Source organism: Cercospora beticola, chromosome 9 (genome assembly GCF_033473495.1).
Source record: "Cercospora beticola chromosome 9, complete sequence".
In the NCBI taxonomy this organism is placed as follows: domain Eukaryota; kingdom Fungi; phylum Ascomycota; class Dothideomycetes; order Mycosphaerellales; family Mycosphaerellaceae; genus Cercospora; species Cercospora beticola.
In genome coordinates, this window is record NC_088943.1 from 1,951,243 (window position 1) to 1,967,250 (window position 16,008).

At 52.8% G+C, this 16,008-nt stretch overlaps 7 protein-coding genes across 7 annotated transcripts; 2 read left to right on the forward strand and 5 right to left on the reverse strand.

The window, feature by feature from the left end:
• Positions 1 to 962: 962 nt before the first annotated feature.
• On the reverse strand, positions 963 to 2,990 carry RHO25_012973 (uncharacterized protein; the record flags this gene model as incomplete). The annotated part of the gene is made up of 1 exon (XM_023604253.2): positions 963 to 2,990. One exon carries the CDS (start codon positions 2,988 to 2,990, stop codon positions 963 to 965), a length of 2,028 nt encoding a protein of 675 aa, XP_023450308.1.
• Positions 2,991 to 4,234: 1,244 nt separating this feature from the next.
• On the forward strand, positions 4,235 to 4,798 carry RHO25_012974 (uncharacterized protein; the record flags this gene model as incomplete). The annotated part of the gene is made up of 1 exon (XM_065603618.1): positions 4,235 to 4,798. One exon carries the CDS (start codon positions 4,235 to 4,237, stop codon positions 4,796 to 4,798), a length of 564 nt encoding a protein of 187 aa, XP_065459690.1.
• Positions 4,799 to 5,773: 975 nt separating this feature from the next.
• On the forward strand, positions 5,774 to 7,199 carry RHO25_012975 (uncharacterized protein; the record flags this gene model as incomplete). Its single annotated transcript, XM_023604254.2, has 4 exons — positions 5,774 to 5,861; positions 6,021 to 6,055; positions 6,144 to 6,337; positions 6,548 to 7,199. 4 exons carry the CDS (start codon positions 5,774 to 5,776, stop codon positions 7,197 to 7,199), a joined length of 969 nt encoding a protein of 322 aa, XP_023450309.1.
• A 283-nt stretch (positions 7,200 to 7,482) lies between these two features.
• Positions 7,483 to 8,814, reverse strand: RHO25_012976 (uncharacterized protein; the record flags this gene model as incomplete). The annotated part of the gene is made up of 1 exon (XM_023604255.1): positions 7,483 to 8,814. One exon carries the CDS (start codon positions 8,812 to 8,814, stop codon positions 7,483 to 7,485), a length of 1,332 nt encoding a protein of 443 aa, XP_023450310.1.
• Positions 8,815 to 9,777: 963 nt separating this feature from the next.
• On the reverse strand, positions 9,778 to 11,315 carry RHO25_012977 (uncharacterized protein; the record flags this gene model as incomplete). Its single annotated transcript, XM_023604256.1, has 5 exons — positions 9,778 to 10,122; positions 10,187 to 10,315; positions 10,365 to 10,448; positions 10,499 to 11,008; positions 11,061 to 11,315. 5 exons carry the CDS (start codon positions 11,313 to 11,315, stop codon positions 9,778 to 9,780), a joined length of 1,323 nt encoding a protein of 440 aa, XP_023450311.1.
• Positions 11,316 to 12,109: 794 nt separating this feature from the next.
• On the reverse strand, positions 12,110 to 12,815 carry RHO25_012978 (uncharacterized protein; the record flags this gene model as incomplete). The annotated part of the gene is made up of 3 exons (XM_065603619.1): positions 12,110 to 12,286; positions 12,359 to 12,758; positions 12,811 to 12,815. The coding sequence occupies 3 exons, from the start codon at positions 12,813 to 12,815 to the stop codon at positions 12,110 to 12,112; spliced, it is 582 nt and encodes a 193-aa protein (XP_065459691.1).
• Positions 12,816 to 12,841: 26 nt separating this feature from the next.
• On the reverse strand, positions 12,842 to 13,033 carry RHO25_012979 (uncharacterized protein; the record flags this gene model as incomplete). The annotated part of the gene is made up of 1 exon (XM_065603620.1): positions 12,842 to 13,033. The coding sequence occupies one exon, from the start codon at positions 13,031 to 13,033 to the stop codon at positions 12,842 to 12,844; it is 192 nt and encodes a 63-aa protein (XP_065459692.1).
• Positions 13,034 to 16,008: the final 2,975 nt, after the last annotated feature.

Here is a 16,008-nt window from a genome sequence, read left to right on the forward strand (position 1 = left end):
ACGATGGTTGTGAGACGCCGAGAGAGACTGATTCGGGATGAAAAGGAACACCAGATTTGGGTCATATGGAGCTCAGGCAGAGTCTTGCAGAAGTGACAAGCGAAAGAGCCTAGAATTCGGAAGATACCATTCTGGAGAGCTGTTGTTGGAGTAGGTAGGACAGACGTGGCGCAGCCCGCAGACGTAGCGCTTGCGAGCTGTGGGACAGGGCAGGGCATTGCGATCCATTGTGGAACTAGGAGGTAGGCGCAGACTGCGCTGCATAGTGTGTGCACACATGGTCCTCATCAGATATGAAGCAGAAGCTGAGCTTTCCAAAGCACAAGAACCTGCTTGTATAGAAGAAGAAGAAGCTTTGCCAAAGACACGAGCAGAGCGAGGGCCAGGAAACCGCGGCTGACGAGAATACTTGGAGTCGTGAAATTTGATGTCAATTGGTTGCTCCAGAGCGGACGCTAACGGAATGTCACGCTCATTCACCTGCCCGTCACTCACACGTGCCAGCCACGACGCCACGAAACAAGCCAAAGCCCATGCACATCACATCCCGTCACATCATGAAATAATGAATCCTCGTATATACAAGGGTGAACGCTGTGAACTTCATTCCTTAAATAAATGAAAAGCCAGAAATCCTCGAGATCTATATCGACGAAAATAATACTTTTTCTACATTTGTCATGTGAACAGCACAGCGTCCATCCCATTCATTCCACGCTGCTGGTATGTCTTATCTTATCTTCTCTTCCTCCCTACAGACATTCGTCGACAGACACTAGAAAGAAACGTGCCATCACGTCCATTCACCCATCCATACCCGCCGGAACGCCTCGCTTAAACAGAAACTGAAAGGGAAAGCCCAGCCCATGATGGGCCAATATGCGACAAAAGAGAAGCTAAAAAGGTGATGCGAATTTCTTTCCTCCTCTTATCCTTCACCTCACGAACGAATTAAACATTCATCATCTATACCTCGCAGCCAAGCCCGCAAACGCGTCCGGACTATGTCTCCCATTGCCAGCAAAGCCTTGAAAGTCCCTGCTCTCATTACTCACGTGCCGAGGTGCCATCTGCTGCTGCTGTTGCTGCTGCGCGGGCTGGGCGCCAAAAGGGTTCCCGCTGTTCATCATGAGGTTCGGCGGCATAGTGACGCTGCGTTGAGGGACCTGTTGTTGTTGCTGCTCGTACGTCTGCTGGGGAGCCGAGCCATCTTCAGGTAGAGTTTGTAATTGTCTTGGTGCAGGCGCGAGCTGGGGATAGTTGTATAATGCCAGGATTGATGACTTGTCTTGGCGAACGGGTTGCTGATATTGAGCATTGAGAAGTGGTTGGGAGTTGTATTGCCAGGGCTGCTCTTGTTGTGGGTGTTGAGCAAATTGGGTTTGAGGCTGCTGTTGAGGCTGGGGTGCGGAGTGTTGAGCGAGTTTCTGTGCCCAGGGATTCGAAGCAGGAGGTTGTGTGAAAGATTGTTGCTGCGGCAATTGCTGTTGCGGCTGAGGTTGAGAGAAAAAGTCTGCTTGTTGACCGTACATGGGCTGCGGTGATGCCATTGGAGCTTGTTGCGTAAAGCCCTGTTGTTGCCATGGGTTGCTGGCTTGCTGCTGCGCGAATTGCTGCTGTTGTGGAGCCTGTTGTGCCCAAATGTCATTCGCACTCGCGTTCGCAGTCTGTGGCTGAGCGCTTTGCTGCATGAACGGGTTGTTTGCAAACTGTGATGTTTGTTGCTGCGCAAATGATTGCTGTACAGGTGGCGGATATGAAGCAGATGGCTGATCCCAAGGAGACGCCGTCTGTTGCGGTTGTGCTGGTTGTGGCTGCAAGAAAGGATTGTTGGCCTGCATTACAGCTGGGCTCTGCTGATATGCTTGCTGGGTCCCGGTGTGCCAAGGTGAGCTAGCCTGCGTTGCCGGTTGCGAAAGAGACATGTTCTGAAAGCTGTTCTCCAGCGATGTCTGAGGCTGTACAGCCGATTGCGGTTGCAAGAATGGATTCCATGACGCCGATGCCGCCGTAGGCTGAGGAGGAACAGAAGATGCGCGTGCTGGGACCGCGGGAGGCGCGGCAGATTCTCGTACCTCCCACGGGTTACTTGACTTCTTCTCAATGCTGATGCCGTTTGCCCCAGAACTGCCCATCGAGACCGGTGTCAACGCTCGTGGCCCCGGTGTCACCGACCTCGACAACGGTTTCGTGCCTTCGCCTAATCTTATCAATGTTTCAACAGCCTTCTCCACATTCCCGCCCGTGCTTTTCAATATTTCGGTGTTCTTCGAATTGTCTGGGAACCCCATATCTCGAATGTGCGACAGCTTCGCCTGGAAGTTATTGTCCACTGTAGTGATCTTCATACCAAATAGCTGGCTTGGTTTGTTGCCCCTCTTCGGGCTCGGCAGATCATTGCGGTCCCCGCTGTATGCAGGCGAGAGAGGTGGTGTGATTCGATCCGCGCGCTGTTTGGGTACCGCCGCACTTGAGGACCGTAAAGAGAAGCCAAATCGTTTCGTGGGCTTAGGAGGCAGTTCGGGAGGCTCCTCGCTCCAAGATCCAAGGTCTGTTGCAGTACTCCCCGTGTTCTGTCTTGCAGCAGGTTGTGCTCGTCCAGTACTCAAGGCCTTGGTGACATACTTTTGCCGTATGTGTCTCTCTAACGCCGAGTCGACCTCGTCCACATCAATAGGTATTTCCGGTCTCACATTCTGCGGGTTGTATGTCTTGTTGCTGGCCACGTTGCCCACTTTCTTCATATTCTCCACCTGCTCCACGCTCCAGCTGTCCATCGACAGTGATTTGACCTTGGAGACATGTGTGCCGAGCTTGCGGTGCAGAGCAGCACATCGCATGCAGAGAAAGATGCCCAAGTTCCAGCTGGCCCAGCCTGGATTCTTCGCAGCGCAGTCTGCGCACTTGTCGTTGCCCGGCACTGTCCGTAGGAGGTCCTGCAGCATGCGCTCGTTGCGAGCCTGCTGCCGTTTCGTGATCGCGCTCGCCATGTTGCTGACAGCTCAGGCGTGACCTCGTGCTCCTCCAACGCGGACGCGGGTGCGACTGAGGGTGCGCGTGGATCGCAGGGCCCCTATGTCGTGGGGGCTGGGCGGCGGGATGTCGGAGGAGGAGGCAGAGGGGAGCGAGGATTCGAGGAGGATTAGGCGTTCGTAGGTAGATGCTGCGAATAAGAGATGCTCGACCAAGACAGCAGCACAAACCGCCAACAGATGATGCGGAAACAAGCGTAGGAGCGGCGTGCATAAGATTTAGATTAGCATGCACGCGTCCTCATCGCCGCCCAGGGGCCTGATCACGGCGCCGACCACCCCCGTCCTCCCCAGTCAATGACAGCTGAGCGCCGCTGTTCACGCTTCTCTCCTGCTTTGCACCCACTTCCACGACCAATTTCACGCTGGCTCCAGCGCTGGCAGTGATGCTATCCACCGCGACGCGCATTTTCGAGGTTGCGTCCCGCGACCGCCACGGCCACGCCTTGTGTGTCTCGGCCCAGATCGCCCGATGAATTCGGCCCGTGCTTCAGGCAATGTCCAGGTATTGCCTCGCAGTTGCTGGTGTTGACACATACAGACGTCCTCGGAGTGTTCCAGATTCCCGCCGAATGTAACCAGAACAATGTCGGCGCCTACGCATGCTTTTGTCGCGAGCACACGCGCGAGCCATATCCAGAACGAAGCCTTCCGACAGTGATACCAGAGCGAAGTGCAGTAGATGTCATTCCGATGGCAGCTTGCACGAACCTGCGCGAAGAAAACAGTCCCGGACGACGTCGTGGAGTCGGACAGCATGATACGGGCTCACTTCACGCACCCGCCGGGATTGTGCGCTTTCTCCATACCGCGACCACGGAATTGCCAAACCCAACATTCCAAGGCCTATACAATCAGACTTCTCGTTCGCAATAAGTATGAAGTTCTCAAGCGGGTCGTTGGATCCTCACGTACTAGTAGGTATGCGGTGACCCATCGCGTCCATCGGCTTCTCGACGCGGAGTGTATGGGCCGAAGAACTTTCCACTGTCGGCATAACACGGCTGCTTTGCCCACGGTATGTACGCAAAGTAACAGTAATGGACTCAACCAGAGTATTATTCCACTTGGCACCAGCGCACCAGCAACCTTTTACGAAGCACAATCATATCTTGCACTGCCGTCCGTTGCATCCCTCCTTCACAGCACCTCTTCAAACCACCTAACACAGCACCCACATCGCAGGCATCACAAGCGACAAGATGCAAATCTCGAAGTTCCTCGGGCTGGCGCTCGCGGTATGGTCAGCAACTGTCTCTGCCAAGCTGCATTTCAGCTTCGCCCAAGGCGGTCACAACTCTTCAGCAGAGGGTCTCAATCACTGCCTTGACATGTACCAGGAAGCTGTTCAGCTAGCTTACAAGCGCCAAGCAATGTTCAAGAAAGGCGACTGGAAACCTCTGCAAGGCGTAGACAACTACGACCACAGCATCAACAATTCAAGATTTAACTGTACTGGAGCCGAAGATTCTGTCTTTGAAGACGGCAAGAAGCACAGCGGAAAATCCCGCACGCCATACTTGCAGGCATGCATGCCCATGTTCAGATCCGCTGCGAGGGAGGGCGCTCGATGGGCACATTGCACCTTGAAGGACCATGATCTCAGACATGGCACGGTCAGAGGCTTCATCTATATGGGCTGGAGTCCCGCGGGTTTCGAGATTTGCAATGATGACGCGAAGAGGGGCATGCAGAGCACTGGCCCTTGCAGAATCACGCGCGATCAGTCGAAGCTTTTTGAAGGGTACGAAGGCAACAGAAAGTGATTTTTGATTCTTGCGGTGCGCCAGGAAACTTTTGGAGCCTGCATTTGGAGCGTTGCTACTGGCAGCGAGCGGTGGTTGTCAGACGACAGGTGAGGCAGCAGCTCGTAAAGCAGGTCATGCGCAAGCAAATGATCGCGTCCGAGGGACTTGCGGTTACCAACACCACTGCGAGACACGGTCCTCCCGCGATGTCGAATTGAACCAGTGAACGGTCGATGGCGTGCGCGAGGAGAGGGGACTGCGAAGGTAGAGCGCCCCGTCAATTGGGATCTGAAAGGGCAATCACCACTTAACGAGTAGAATGAGGCGGACAAGACCAGCCACAGCAGTCCCTACCTCTAGGAGGTAGCTCAGCTACTCCATACCTTCCTATTGCATCTTTTTGACCAGTTGGTAGAGGTCCACCTACCAGAGAGCTCCTAACACTGGACACATCCTATATTAGCTGCAGGTACGCAGGCATTCTTGCATTGCATGCCGAGAAATTCGTGACGCAATTCTAAGTCTTTGCAAAACAATCTCTGTTTCAACGTCACGTCTTTCGGTCCCACCTCGCTACAACTCGTCTTCCCCGTGTTGTGTACCGTGTTCACGGAATTGCCCCATCTGGAGATCCGGGGAGAGGCGGAGGAGGATCATCGGGCCTCCACTATTGATACACGATGCCTACACATTCGTTGTCGATGATAAGATGTGTGGGACAGGGGAGAATTTGTGCTTGCGCGTGAGGCTCTCGTCAAAGTCGTGGCGTGGACAATTCATGCTCTGATAGGGCAGAAAGTTTGCCGAGGCTCTCATTCGGCAGGAGCAGACGACAGCGCGAGGCGATCACAAAAACATCCCAGAACACAACATTATTGCTCATTGGAATACTCATTCACTCTTCATCGCTGACTGCCGCCTCACTGCCTCACCGGGACCTTCCGCTTGGTCAGACGATCACAGACAACAAGGGCCTACCAACGCGACGCAAAGATGGCGTTCGAGCGGGCGACAGCAGTGAAACAGGTCGACTCCCATACCTACAGCGCCGAATTCATAGACGATTGGTGTATAGGATCTGGTATGTCGCAAGTCTGCAGATCCGCAAACCATCCGCCCAATCTTCTTCCATTGCAATCCGCCCACTCTCCACGCTCCCTGCCTGAAGTCGGAAACCGCTTGGGAGCCTCATCGGGCCTACTTCGCCCGTACCCAGTCATATGCTGATAGACGGGAACAGTTCCACATGGCGGCTACGTAACTTCGACTCTCCAAGCAAGTCTACACTTCATACCCACACACGTGCAGAAGTCACTCAACAATACTTAAAGACTGACAATTTCCGTTGTTCTTGTTCTCGCAGAAAGCAGTCAAGAAGCATTTTGATACCACACTTTCCAAGCAAGACCAACCACATACCCTTGCTCTTCACTTAGACTTCCTCCGAAGAACACAAGTCGGCCCCGCGACATTCACCATCAAAGATGTCAAGCTCGGCCGCCAAACCTCTATCGTCCACGTCTCACTCACTCAAGATGGGCGTGAAGAAGTTGTTGGGTAAGTCCACCCGCACTTCCCAACACTCTTCCTCTCCATACTCCACGGCCGTCACCTCCACCTACACCACCCCGGCCGAATCACGCCGCAACTCCACTGTCGACTTCGACATGCTCTCGCACCTTCTCGCAGCCTACGCCGAGAAAGAACGAGACAGCAACAACAAAGCCAAAACCTCCCTCTCTGACATCGCCCGTGAACACTTCACAGCTACTGCACCAACACGAACCTCTCGAAAGAAATGGGCCTTACCTTCCACACGAACTGGCAAGCCCATCCCAAGCGCCTGCCGCTAACCTCCTCCCTCACCACCCTCGAACGCAACCAAGACCCCTCTTGGTCCGAACTCACCACCTGGCCCAACCACAACTTCCGCAAAGCCACCAACCAAATCCGCTCCTTCTTCCCCCGCTCTGGCCAACCCGCCCAAAACATCTACGACCAATGGGTCTGTCTCCGCGACCCCACCGAAACCTGGACGAACGAAAAACTCGGCTATCTCGTCGACATGTTCCCTCAACTCTGCGAAACTTATATCCTCGATGGATTTGATCAATATGATCCCAAACTCATCGAATCTGAAGCTGGACTGAAACTTCGTGATTCGAAGAAGAAATTCACGCCGTATTGGTATCCTACTGTACTTTTGAATTTGGATGTGAAGAAAGCTTTACCGGAGGGGGGAAGGAAATTTTTGTTTTCGAGGTTGCAGGCCAAGCAGATTAAGAATGGGAGGTATGATTTGGAGGTTGTGGTTTGGGATGAGGAGGATGAGATTGTGGCGTTGAGTCATCATGTTTGTTTTGTGGTCAGTGCGGAGAGGAATTTGGCGAAGAGGACTACTGGGGGAAGTAAGATTTAAGGATTTATTTGGTGATAGTGGGAGGCAGGTTTTCCCTTTTGTTGTTTATTGCTGTACAGACAGATATGATATCCGGGAGAACGGAACACGATATCTTTGAAATATAAATGCTTAGAAAGAGAGAAAGAATGTTGTAGACAAGACTATGATATTAGGTCAAAGAATCATGCTTGTTTGGGGTATCGTATGTGGTCTGTCACCGAAGACTATGCTATGCAACACCATGAGCGCTCAAATGCTCGTCAAAACATCAACTCATCGCAAATAATATCGCATCATCCCACTACCCTCTCACATACCAACTATTCTTCTTCGCAAACTTTCTCGATTGCTCGCTCTGCGGCTGACTCGTTTGCTGCGGATTCTGCTGATAACCCCGATGCGCTCCCGCAGCCGCCCAAGCCGCAACATCCGAATGCCCTGTTGGACCACGTTCGTAGCCTGGCTCGCCAGGGTGCACAATCTTCAGCTCATGTTGGGGCAGGCCTTCCGGATTCTTCTCGCTCATCATGTCTCCTGAACGATGAGAGCGTCTGAGATCGGGAAGGTGCTCGCCTGTGAAGGCCAAGATTGTCCAGAGGCAGGCGGAGATGAGGACCAGAATCGTTGTTGCCCAAACGAGTGCAATCAGTTTGTGTCCTGCGTTGGCTTTGAGGCCGACGTCGTCGCCGAGGACATTGATGACTGCGGCGGCAGCAGTTGCGATCCCGTGGGTAGCGGCAGCGCCGAGGGCGAAGAAGCCTAGTGCTGGAACGCAGAGAACGACGTTCAGGATTGCCTTCTTGCGCGAGTATGAAATTACTGCCCAGATTGACGCGAGCAGACAGAGACCAGTGAAGAAGATGCCAATCTCAAAGAGGACACGGACAAGGCTAAGCGGGTTGAGAGCGGAATGGTCCTTGCATTCTTCGATGATCTTTTCGGTTCCATTGGGAGGCAAGGGTGAGCCGCCGACAGTAATGTTGACGCCTGATGGGGTCTTATATTCGCCAGAGCAGGTTGTGACAAGGTGGACGCTGTAGAAGCCGTCGAGGTCCAGAGTGGCGAGAAAGTCGGAGTAGGTTTCGTTAACTTGTTCAACGACTGCGGTCTGCACAGAGGCGACAGCAGAGGAGATTTTCGAGACGACTATTCCTTCGACTGAGCTGGCTTTGGATTCGACTGCAGACGCGATGGCTGTTGCTTTGCTCTGTATGCCGTCTTTGGCAGAGGTGATTGCATCGCCGACGGCTTCTCCTGCGTCGCTCTTGATCGAAGCGATGCCGTCAGAGATGCCGTCCACGAAGTCATCGAGGCCGTCGGGATTTCTTGGTGCGAGTGTGATGTGTGCTCCAGGTGGTGCAGTCACATGGGCCGCAACGTTGACATCGATCATCATGGGGACTTCTACCAGATCGCGCTTGGTGAGGACCCGGGTCACATTCAGCCCCATGATCTTGTTATCGATTTTCTCCACTGCATTCTGGCCAAATCGAGTCGTGTTGAGGTTGAAGACATAGTAATCTTCCAGGAATCCAGAATTATTGCCAGCAAAGATGCAGAGGAAGGACAACACAAAAGCTGTCGCGATCACCAGGACCGGAAGTATTGCGAAGGGTTGAAAGTTGCGGGCCATGATATCTGCTGTGCTGGACTGTTCGTGATATGTTCTGCTGCGGGTTGATTCTGCTGTTTCGTGGTCTGTCGTGCAAGTGGTGATTAAAAGTCTTGCCAGCAAGTTAACGGTATAGCGCACAGCGCCTGATTTGAACAAGAAGGAAAGATAAGGAAAGCGGTCGGGCGAAGAAACAGGAAATAGTGAAGTGTCGGTGCGGAGATGGTGAATGCAGGGAAGAGGAAACGGTCGTGAAGACTACCTCGCCGCCATGCCACTGCCACGAACAGCAGGCGCTGCCAGGCCAGCGTGACCCCACTTCATTGTCTCGTCGACCTCGACAATAGCCCAGAATAGCAGGCCAACAAAGAGCGACATGTCGTAGCGCGGTTGCGAGTCTTTGTGAGAGGGTATTGTTGATAGGCTGGCGTTGCGCGAGTGACGCAGCGCCTACCTGAAACATGGCCAAGCCTTTTTACGCGAGACCACGTGATGCGCGTCTAGCAGGGCTGGCCCTGGCCCTACTTCGGCTAAATCAAATGGCGGGCGATAGCAGCACTGTGACGTGGTCGTTCTCTCCATCGCATGGATTAAAGACTGAAATCTTGCTTCGCGACCCCAGGAACATTGCCCACGTCGCTATCGTGGTCTCCTCTAGATCGAGGTGACTCATTCGCGTGTCCAGATGGCGACAGTTCCGGGAAAGACACCATTTTCGTAACAGTGTCAAAGGTATGCTTCGCCATCATACAGAAAATGGCATTTTTACTCGTCACAGGATTTCTGCTCGATAGCAACGGGGGCGAAAGATTTGCCCTGATCGCACTGTAAGTTTTCGAGTTAGATTATGCTCAAGCTCAGCCAGGCTTCAGGCAAGCATTTCAGCCCGTTTCATCCGCCTCACTTCAGCGACAGGACTGTCGCATCACAAGCACGAATGTCGCAAAAAGAGGGGGAGCGGGCCAAAACATTCAGCTTCGCAGCCTAGATGATTCCAATCTTTTCGCCATCGCGCTTGACCAATCTACCACCTTTCCAGACAAACTTCACCTCTTCAGCTCGCGCCAATACCTCAATATCGTCCAAAGGATTCTTCACCAGGGCGATGAAATCGGCATCGTAACCTTCGCGAAGCTGTCCTGACTTCGGCGCCTGCGGGCCCAGAGTCGCAGGAGCAGTCGCAGTTCCAGCTTCGATCGCTTGCAGAGGCGTCAGACCTGCTTCGACGGCGTAGTAGAACTCCTTGCCATTCGTGCCGTGGTTGAATTTGGCTCCGTGACTGGAGATACCGAGATCGGTACCAAGAGCTATGCGTACGCCAGCTTTGATCTGAGGAGAATGTCAGTTTCTGTGAGCTGCGCGCTCGTTCGTCGTGAAATGGCCGGACACATACGGCTTTTCGGTATGATTCCTTGTTCGCATTCACCGTCTCGGCCATCTTCTGATAGCTCTCTGGAGCCATTTGTTCCGCATGCTCAATGCCATATTGTTGGACATAGCGAGTGGGGACAAGAATTGCTTCCTGGTGAAAGTCAGTCGCTGCTACTGCCTTCATACCACTGTGGACGTACCTTCTCAAGCATGAGCTCGATTGCCTCTTCTGTCAGGTAACTCCCATGCTCGATCGTCTTCACACCAGCGTGCAAAGCTGCCAGCTAAATATGCAGAGTTAGCCCAGGCTTCAATACTCGATATCGATACTCACAATCCCTTCCGTTCCGTGCGCATGCGCTGCCACAATCATATTCGTCCGCGTGGCTTCCCCGACGATAGCTTCCAGCTCCGCATTCGTGAATTGCGCCGCTTTGGGACTATCAATCCTACTCAAGACGCCTCCCGTAGCACAGACTTTGATCACACTCGCACCACGCCTGATCTGCTTCCTCGTCTGCTTTATCGCCTCATCGATGCCATCCGCCAAAGCGAGTGGAAAGCCGTCCGTCATGCGATGATGCATCAGCTCCAAGGGCATGGTGTGCAAGTCTCCATGACCGGCGGTCTGGCTGAGAATTGAGCCTGCGGAGTAGATATGAGGACCTGGAATCCAGCCTTCCTCGATGGAGCTCTTGATGTCTATGCCGTAGCCGCCGACTTCGCGAACGCTGGTGAAGCCGGCATTGAGGGTCGCTACTGCATCGCGTGCGATTCGAAAGCCGGCTGTGGAGGAGGACATCAGCGCGATCTGCTCAAGATTCAGATCTTTTTGGCCGATGAGCTGGCTCGCCTGTCAGTGGAGAACAAACATAAAGATGCTGACTTCTACGTACGTGAACATGGCAATCCCACATTCCCGGCATCAGAACGGGAACATGCAAGCTCGCCTTGACGTTGGCATACTTGGATGGAACATCATCTTTGTTGCCTGCAAACAAAATCTTTCCTTTGCCGCTTGCCTTTTCAATCGCTTCGTAAATCAATGCAGCATGTTTGACAGGCTCGCCTCTGCCTGGGATAAGAAGATCTGCGTCCACCCGCTGCGTCTTGGGGCCTGCAGGTTCTCTGATCGCGATGTTTCGTGTCATGGCGAGTTCGACTTCGCTTCACCGGGACAAGGGATGTTTCGATGGCCATCTTGACGCTGCCGCTGCTGTGAGGATGATAAGGCAGTGGTTGGTGGAGCGCTCGGTTCGGCCAGCTCTTCGGCCAAGCTTTGGCCGAGGCTGATGGTGCCGGCGCTGTTTCGACTTCACTTACTCTTTGCCATCAAGGCATCGCACAAAGTATGGATTGTGCATTAATTACAGACTCAGCAGAGATTGAGTGGACCTCCTGGATTCAGCTCGACCGACTGTAAGGGCTTCACGGTGGTCTTTGACCTCGCTCTTCCCTTTCGCAGAAACTGGTGCACTGAGGCCTCAACATTGACATCGCAATAGGAGGGTTTGCAGTTGAGAACATCGAATGCGTGCCTCGATGGACGAGTATCGAGCATCTACCTCCAGGCTCAACTTTGCGCCTTCCAAGCAACGTGCATCACGAGGAATACGATCGCTTTTTCGGACCCAACGCAGCTAATTTCATCAAATTTTTCCGGCATGAGAAGCGGAGAATCCTACCTAACCTTGGCATCCGCCCAGGCGTCAGTCTCGAGGGCGTTCGAGTTGGATCATTAATCCACGACACAGGAAGGTTTTGGTCCAGACGAGCTGGAGAACCTTGTAAGCTGACAAGACATATCGAAACTGCCTACCTACCGAATGGAGCTGGGTGAAGTCGAAACTCCGTCATCGAAAACACAAAGGAGATATTCAATACCCGGTCACCTCCACCACACTCGTGCGAATACCGCATGTCTGCCATCATGAGAGTCCAAAGTTCAGTGTCCGAACGCCTTCGACCCTGACTGCACCTTTGAGATCCGTAATGGCCCATTAGGATGCCGTTCCTGCTCTGTTCGCGAGCCCAGGTACACCTTGACGGCGCTTTTGCTTGACGTTCCACCGACATGCGCGCGGTTTGTTGCAGCCGTCTTCTTAACATCCAACTCCTGCTTCTACAATGCCCTGCGAGAGAGCGTCAGTAAAGCTGAAAAGTAACTGTGGACTTTGCGACCAGATAAACTTACCAGATCTACACAGCCTTTGACGTTCTTGTCGACATCGGTACGAGTACCAGTACCTGTCCTGCTGGAAGTGCTTGTTCTGCCGGTCGTGGACGTTCTCCCAGTGGTTCCGCCGTCAGATATTCCCCTTCCACTGGGTCTGACTGTGCCTCCGCCAGAAATACCGCCGGAAATCCCTCCTCCAGCTACTGCTCCTGTGCGACTAACACCTCCAACAGCCGTACCCACACGATTGGTGGCCGGCGGAGCGAAAGGATTCCAGCCACCAAGGGGATTTGGAGGTCCGGTATAGAAAGACACGAAAAATCCCTTATCGGTATCGGTCAAGAATCCGTTAGCTGAAGTGTGAGTCTCCTCGTATGAACCACCAGAGCACACGAGTCCGATCGATTTGGCGCCATCGCTGAAGCAACCAGCGTACGGGTTATCAGTAGGGCCACGCCAATACAGCGAACCCCATTCCGCCGGTTCTGGTGGTGGCGTGCCTCAGTAGTCTTCGAAATTCCAGTAGTATGGGTATTGGCGCTTTCTGTGCTTCACAGCTGGGAGCTTGATGGTCTCATCCTCCGCGGTGACATCGCGCGCTTCGACGCTGTCCTCCAGCCGCTCTATCTCCGGGGGCAATGGCAATGCGTTCAAGAGCGTCGCAAACGCAAGCGCAATGACAGCGACCTTCATTCTGATTTAGCGACTGGACGTAGTGCAAACACTACATGAATACCTCGAAAGTGATGGACGGAAGCTGGCGGTCTTGCTGGTGTTGGGACTCAGCTGAGTAAAGTTGGGGGCGACAGGCGTGACTTCGCGGCATGGCCAGTGCTATCAAGTTTTCCAACGCAATCTGCGATGGTCCTCCGATCCCTGACCGAGGTGACAGATGAGAGCAGCAGGTTTGATGGTTGCATCTTTCGTTCACAAGAGCAGAATTTCCTATGCTAGATCTGGCATCGAGGCAACTGATGTTTCTATAGCATTGGCATATGTCAAGCAGTCAACTTTTGTTTAGTCATTGTTGTGTCTTCACTCTAGGCTACCATAGCCCACACGGAGAGACTTGCATGATTAGATGGCCGGTAGAATGTACTGCCCTGCCTTCTTCTGTTTTGCCGTACGTTGTATCATGCTTTCTTGGCACATACCACTTGCGATCAGATAGACAAGGGCTGCGGCCGCTCCGATGCTCTTGTACCGTTGTAGTGCCAACACTCGAGCCACAAATTGCAGATCATGCCCTGCTGATCTGCGTTCAATTCGTACAGCCTGCTCCACCGCGCGCGTACGCTTCCTCCGCATCTTGAGCTTTGAGATGCACTTACTCGGGACACTCATCGATACAAAAGGGAATACGGACAATCTGGCAACATGCTTCTGCCATGCAGCCAACAAATGTTAGACAAATGCAGCTCTAGCACGCACACTCACTCACTGGGTCAAAGCTTTGGCGCCATCGTGAGTGTGAATTGCCAAATGGGGACGATGAGGAGCATTGGAGTAGGGCCCGAGGCCAAACAGCCCAAGCTCATTGGTGCGGTCTGGCTATATCCATGTCAACCAACATGGTACGATCCTCGATGCTCGGATCAAATGCGACGAAGCAAAGAGACATAGCGCTTGTGGGGAAACGACCAAGCTTCCACAGTGCATGATTCAAGTAATTGTTTCGGGGGAATACCAAATCTGGTCGGATCGAGACCGGAACAGAATTTTCCGGAATGGGGTCTTGTGGTCGATTGTGTCGTGCAATAACTGTCTGGGAGTTCTGGTACAGTAGTCTCTCCAGCATTCTTGGTGGTACATTGGCATTGGTTCACAGTAGTTCCTGCGGAAGCAGGGTAGTGCTGACGTGGTGCGGTGAAGTCCTCGGCAATAATAATCTCAGCCAATTGCCCGACCTTGTGAAGACACCTTGGATGTGATTCGCCGAATACGGGCGACGAAGGCCATCGTGTTGGGCTGTAGGTCTAGAACACCATCTTAATGGGGAAGTTCGGTCAGCAATAACCCCTTCCGGTTACCAACAACACCCGAGTCGCCTGACGCCGACTCTTTGTAGCATATGCATAATTAAGCAAAATCTTCAGTCAAACAAGCTTTTGCAAAATGAGTCGAACCATCAGAGCAAGGTAGACACTCTTGGCGTCGGCCACAATGTACTGACCACAAACAGCGGAAGCACACCGTTGCTTCGAACTCTATAGTATGGTTCAGTCATTAGTACGGGGCATCCCTGTGTCCAGTCGATACCCAGTTTTCGAACGGAGACGATGGACTGTTGGCCATCTCCACGCTGGGCCCTCACGATGTTCACAATCATACAATAACCAATGCCGCAGTTTGAACGGAGACGGCAGGCGATCGATATGAATAGGGTGCTTGAGTCCAAGATCATTCGGTATGCACAGAAGACTCGTTGCTTTTACTCGGCCGGATCGATCGATTTCCAACGCGAAAAATCTACAGTATCACTCATCAGATGTGGCCCAGACGTTGATGAAGGCGGATCTAGCAGTGGGAAAGAGCTTTGATCCTCGGTGCTTGGGCACAAATGGTCTGAGGCCGTGGAGACTAAGACCATCGACTGTTGCTCGTAAAAGATTAGTGAACATTGTGTTGGTCAGGAATCCAGAGAGGGCTTTAAGAATGAACATGAAGACGCTCCAAGTTTCTCAAAATCCGCAAGATTCATTACCCAGCAAGCGAGGGGAAAGTCTCCGTGAAAAGATCATGTACATCTTACCCATGCTATCCGCTGCTCTCGCTACGCTCTGCGCTTCGAGCTGTGCTCAAAGCGACCCAGCAGACGATTTCTTGGACCCGACCACAGCCACCCCTATCGGCGATTGTTCTAATCAACAGTGGCTCGACAATGAAGTGAGTCCTACCCATCACAAGACTTGGTGTGCTCATTGGCTGATCGCAAATTCCGAAGTGTCCATGGGGGCAATCGTGCTGTGTATACTCGACTTTCATCATCTTCGAACAACCAGCGTGCTGCAATACGCTGGAGGACAACTGCTGTAACTCCGAGCTCACGCACTGGACTATTTCGCCATGCACTGATTTCGAAGATCCAAATAAGGATTATGTGAGTAATCGACCTTCACAGCATTGTTCATGTCTGTGCTCGAACTGACAGAATCGCTACATAGTGTGATCCGAAGCCGGACCTGCCCCCAGAGAACACAAAATGTTGTGTTGAGACGCGTCGCGTCGATGAAGAATATTATTGTTGTGTACCAGGTGAGCCAGATTGCTGTTGACAGGAGGACAGCTTTGTGCAAAGCTTTCCGCATGCGAGGGAGCGGCTTATTTCGTCATTACTGAACTTTTCACTTCCAATGTGAAAGAAGTCTTTGCTCCTGCAAAATGGCATAGTTCCCTGCGAATACCAAGGCGAGTCGGGTTCTGTTCCACGCAAAGTGCAGCAGTCGAAGTATGCAAGAAATCTTGGGCCCCAATACTGTCGTGGCAGGTGGCCTCGGTTGCTACGTATCGCGCGAGTGACCTTCGATCAGCTTTGTCAGTGCAACGTAGCAGAAGGTTCTGATACCACGCTGGAATGCTTGGTTGCACCCATGCCTCTCTCCTGCTGTCTCTTCTCGACATACTTTCTCCTTGAGCAGCCAGCTTGTTGCGACACATTCGGGGACAAC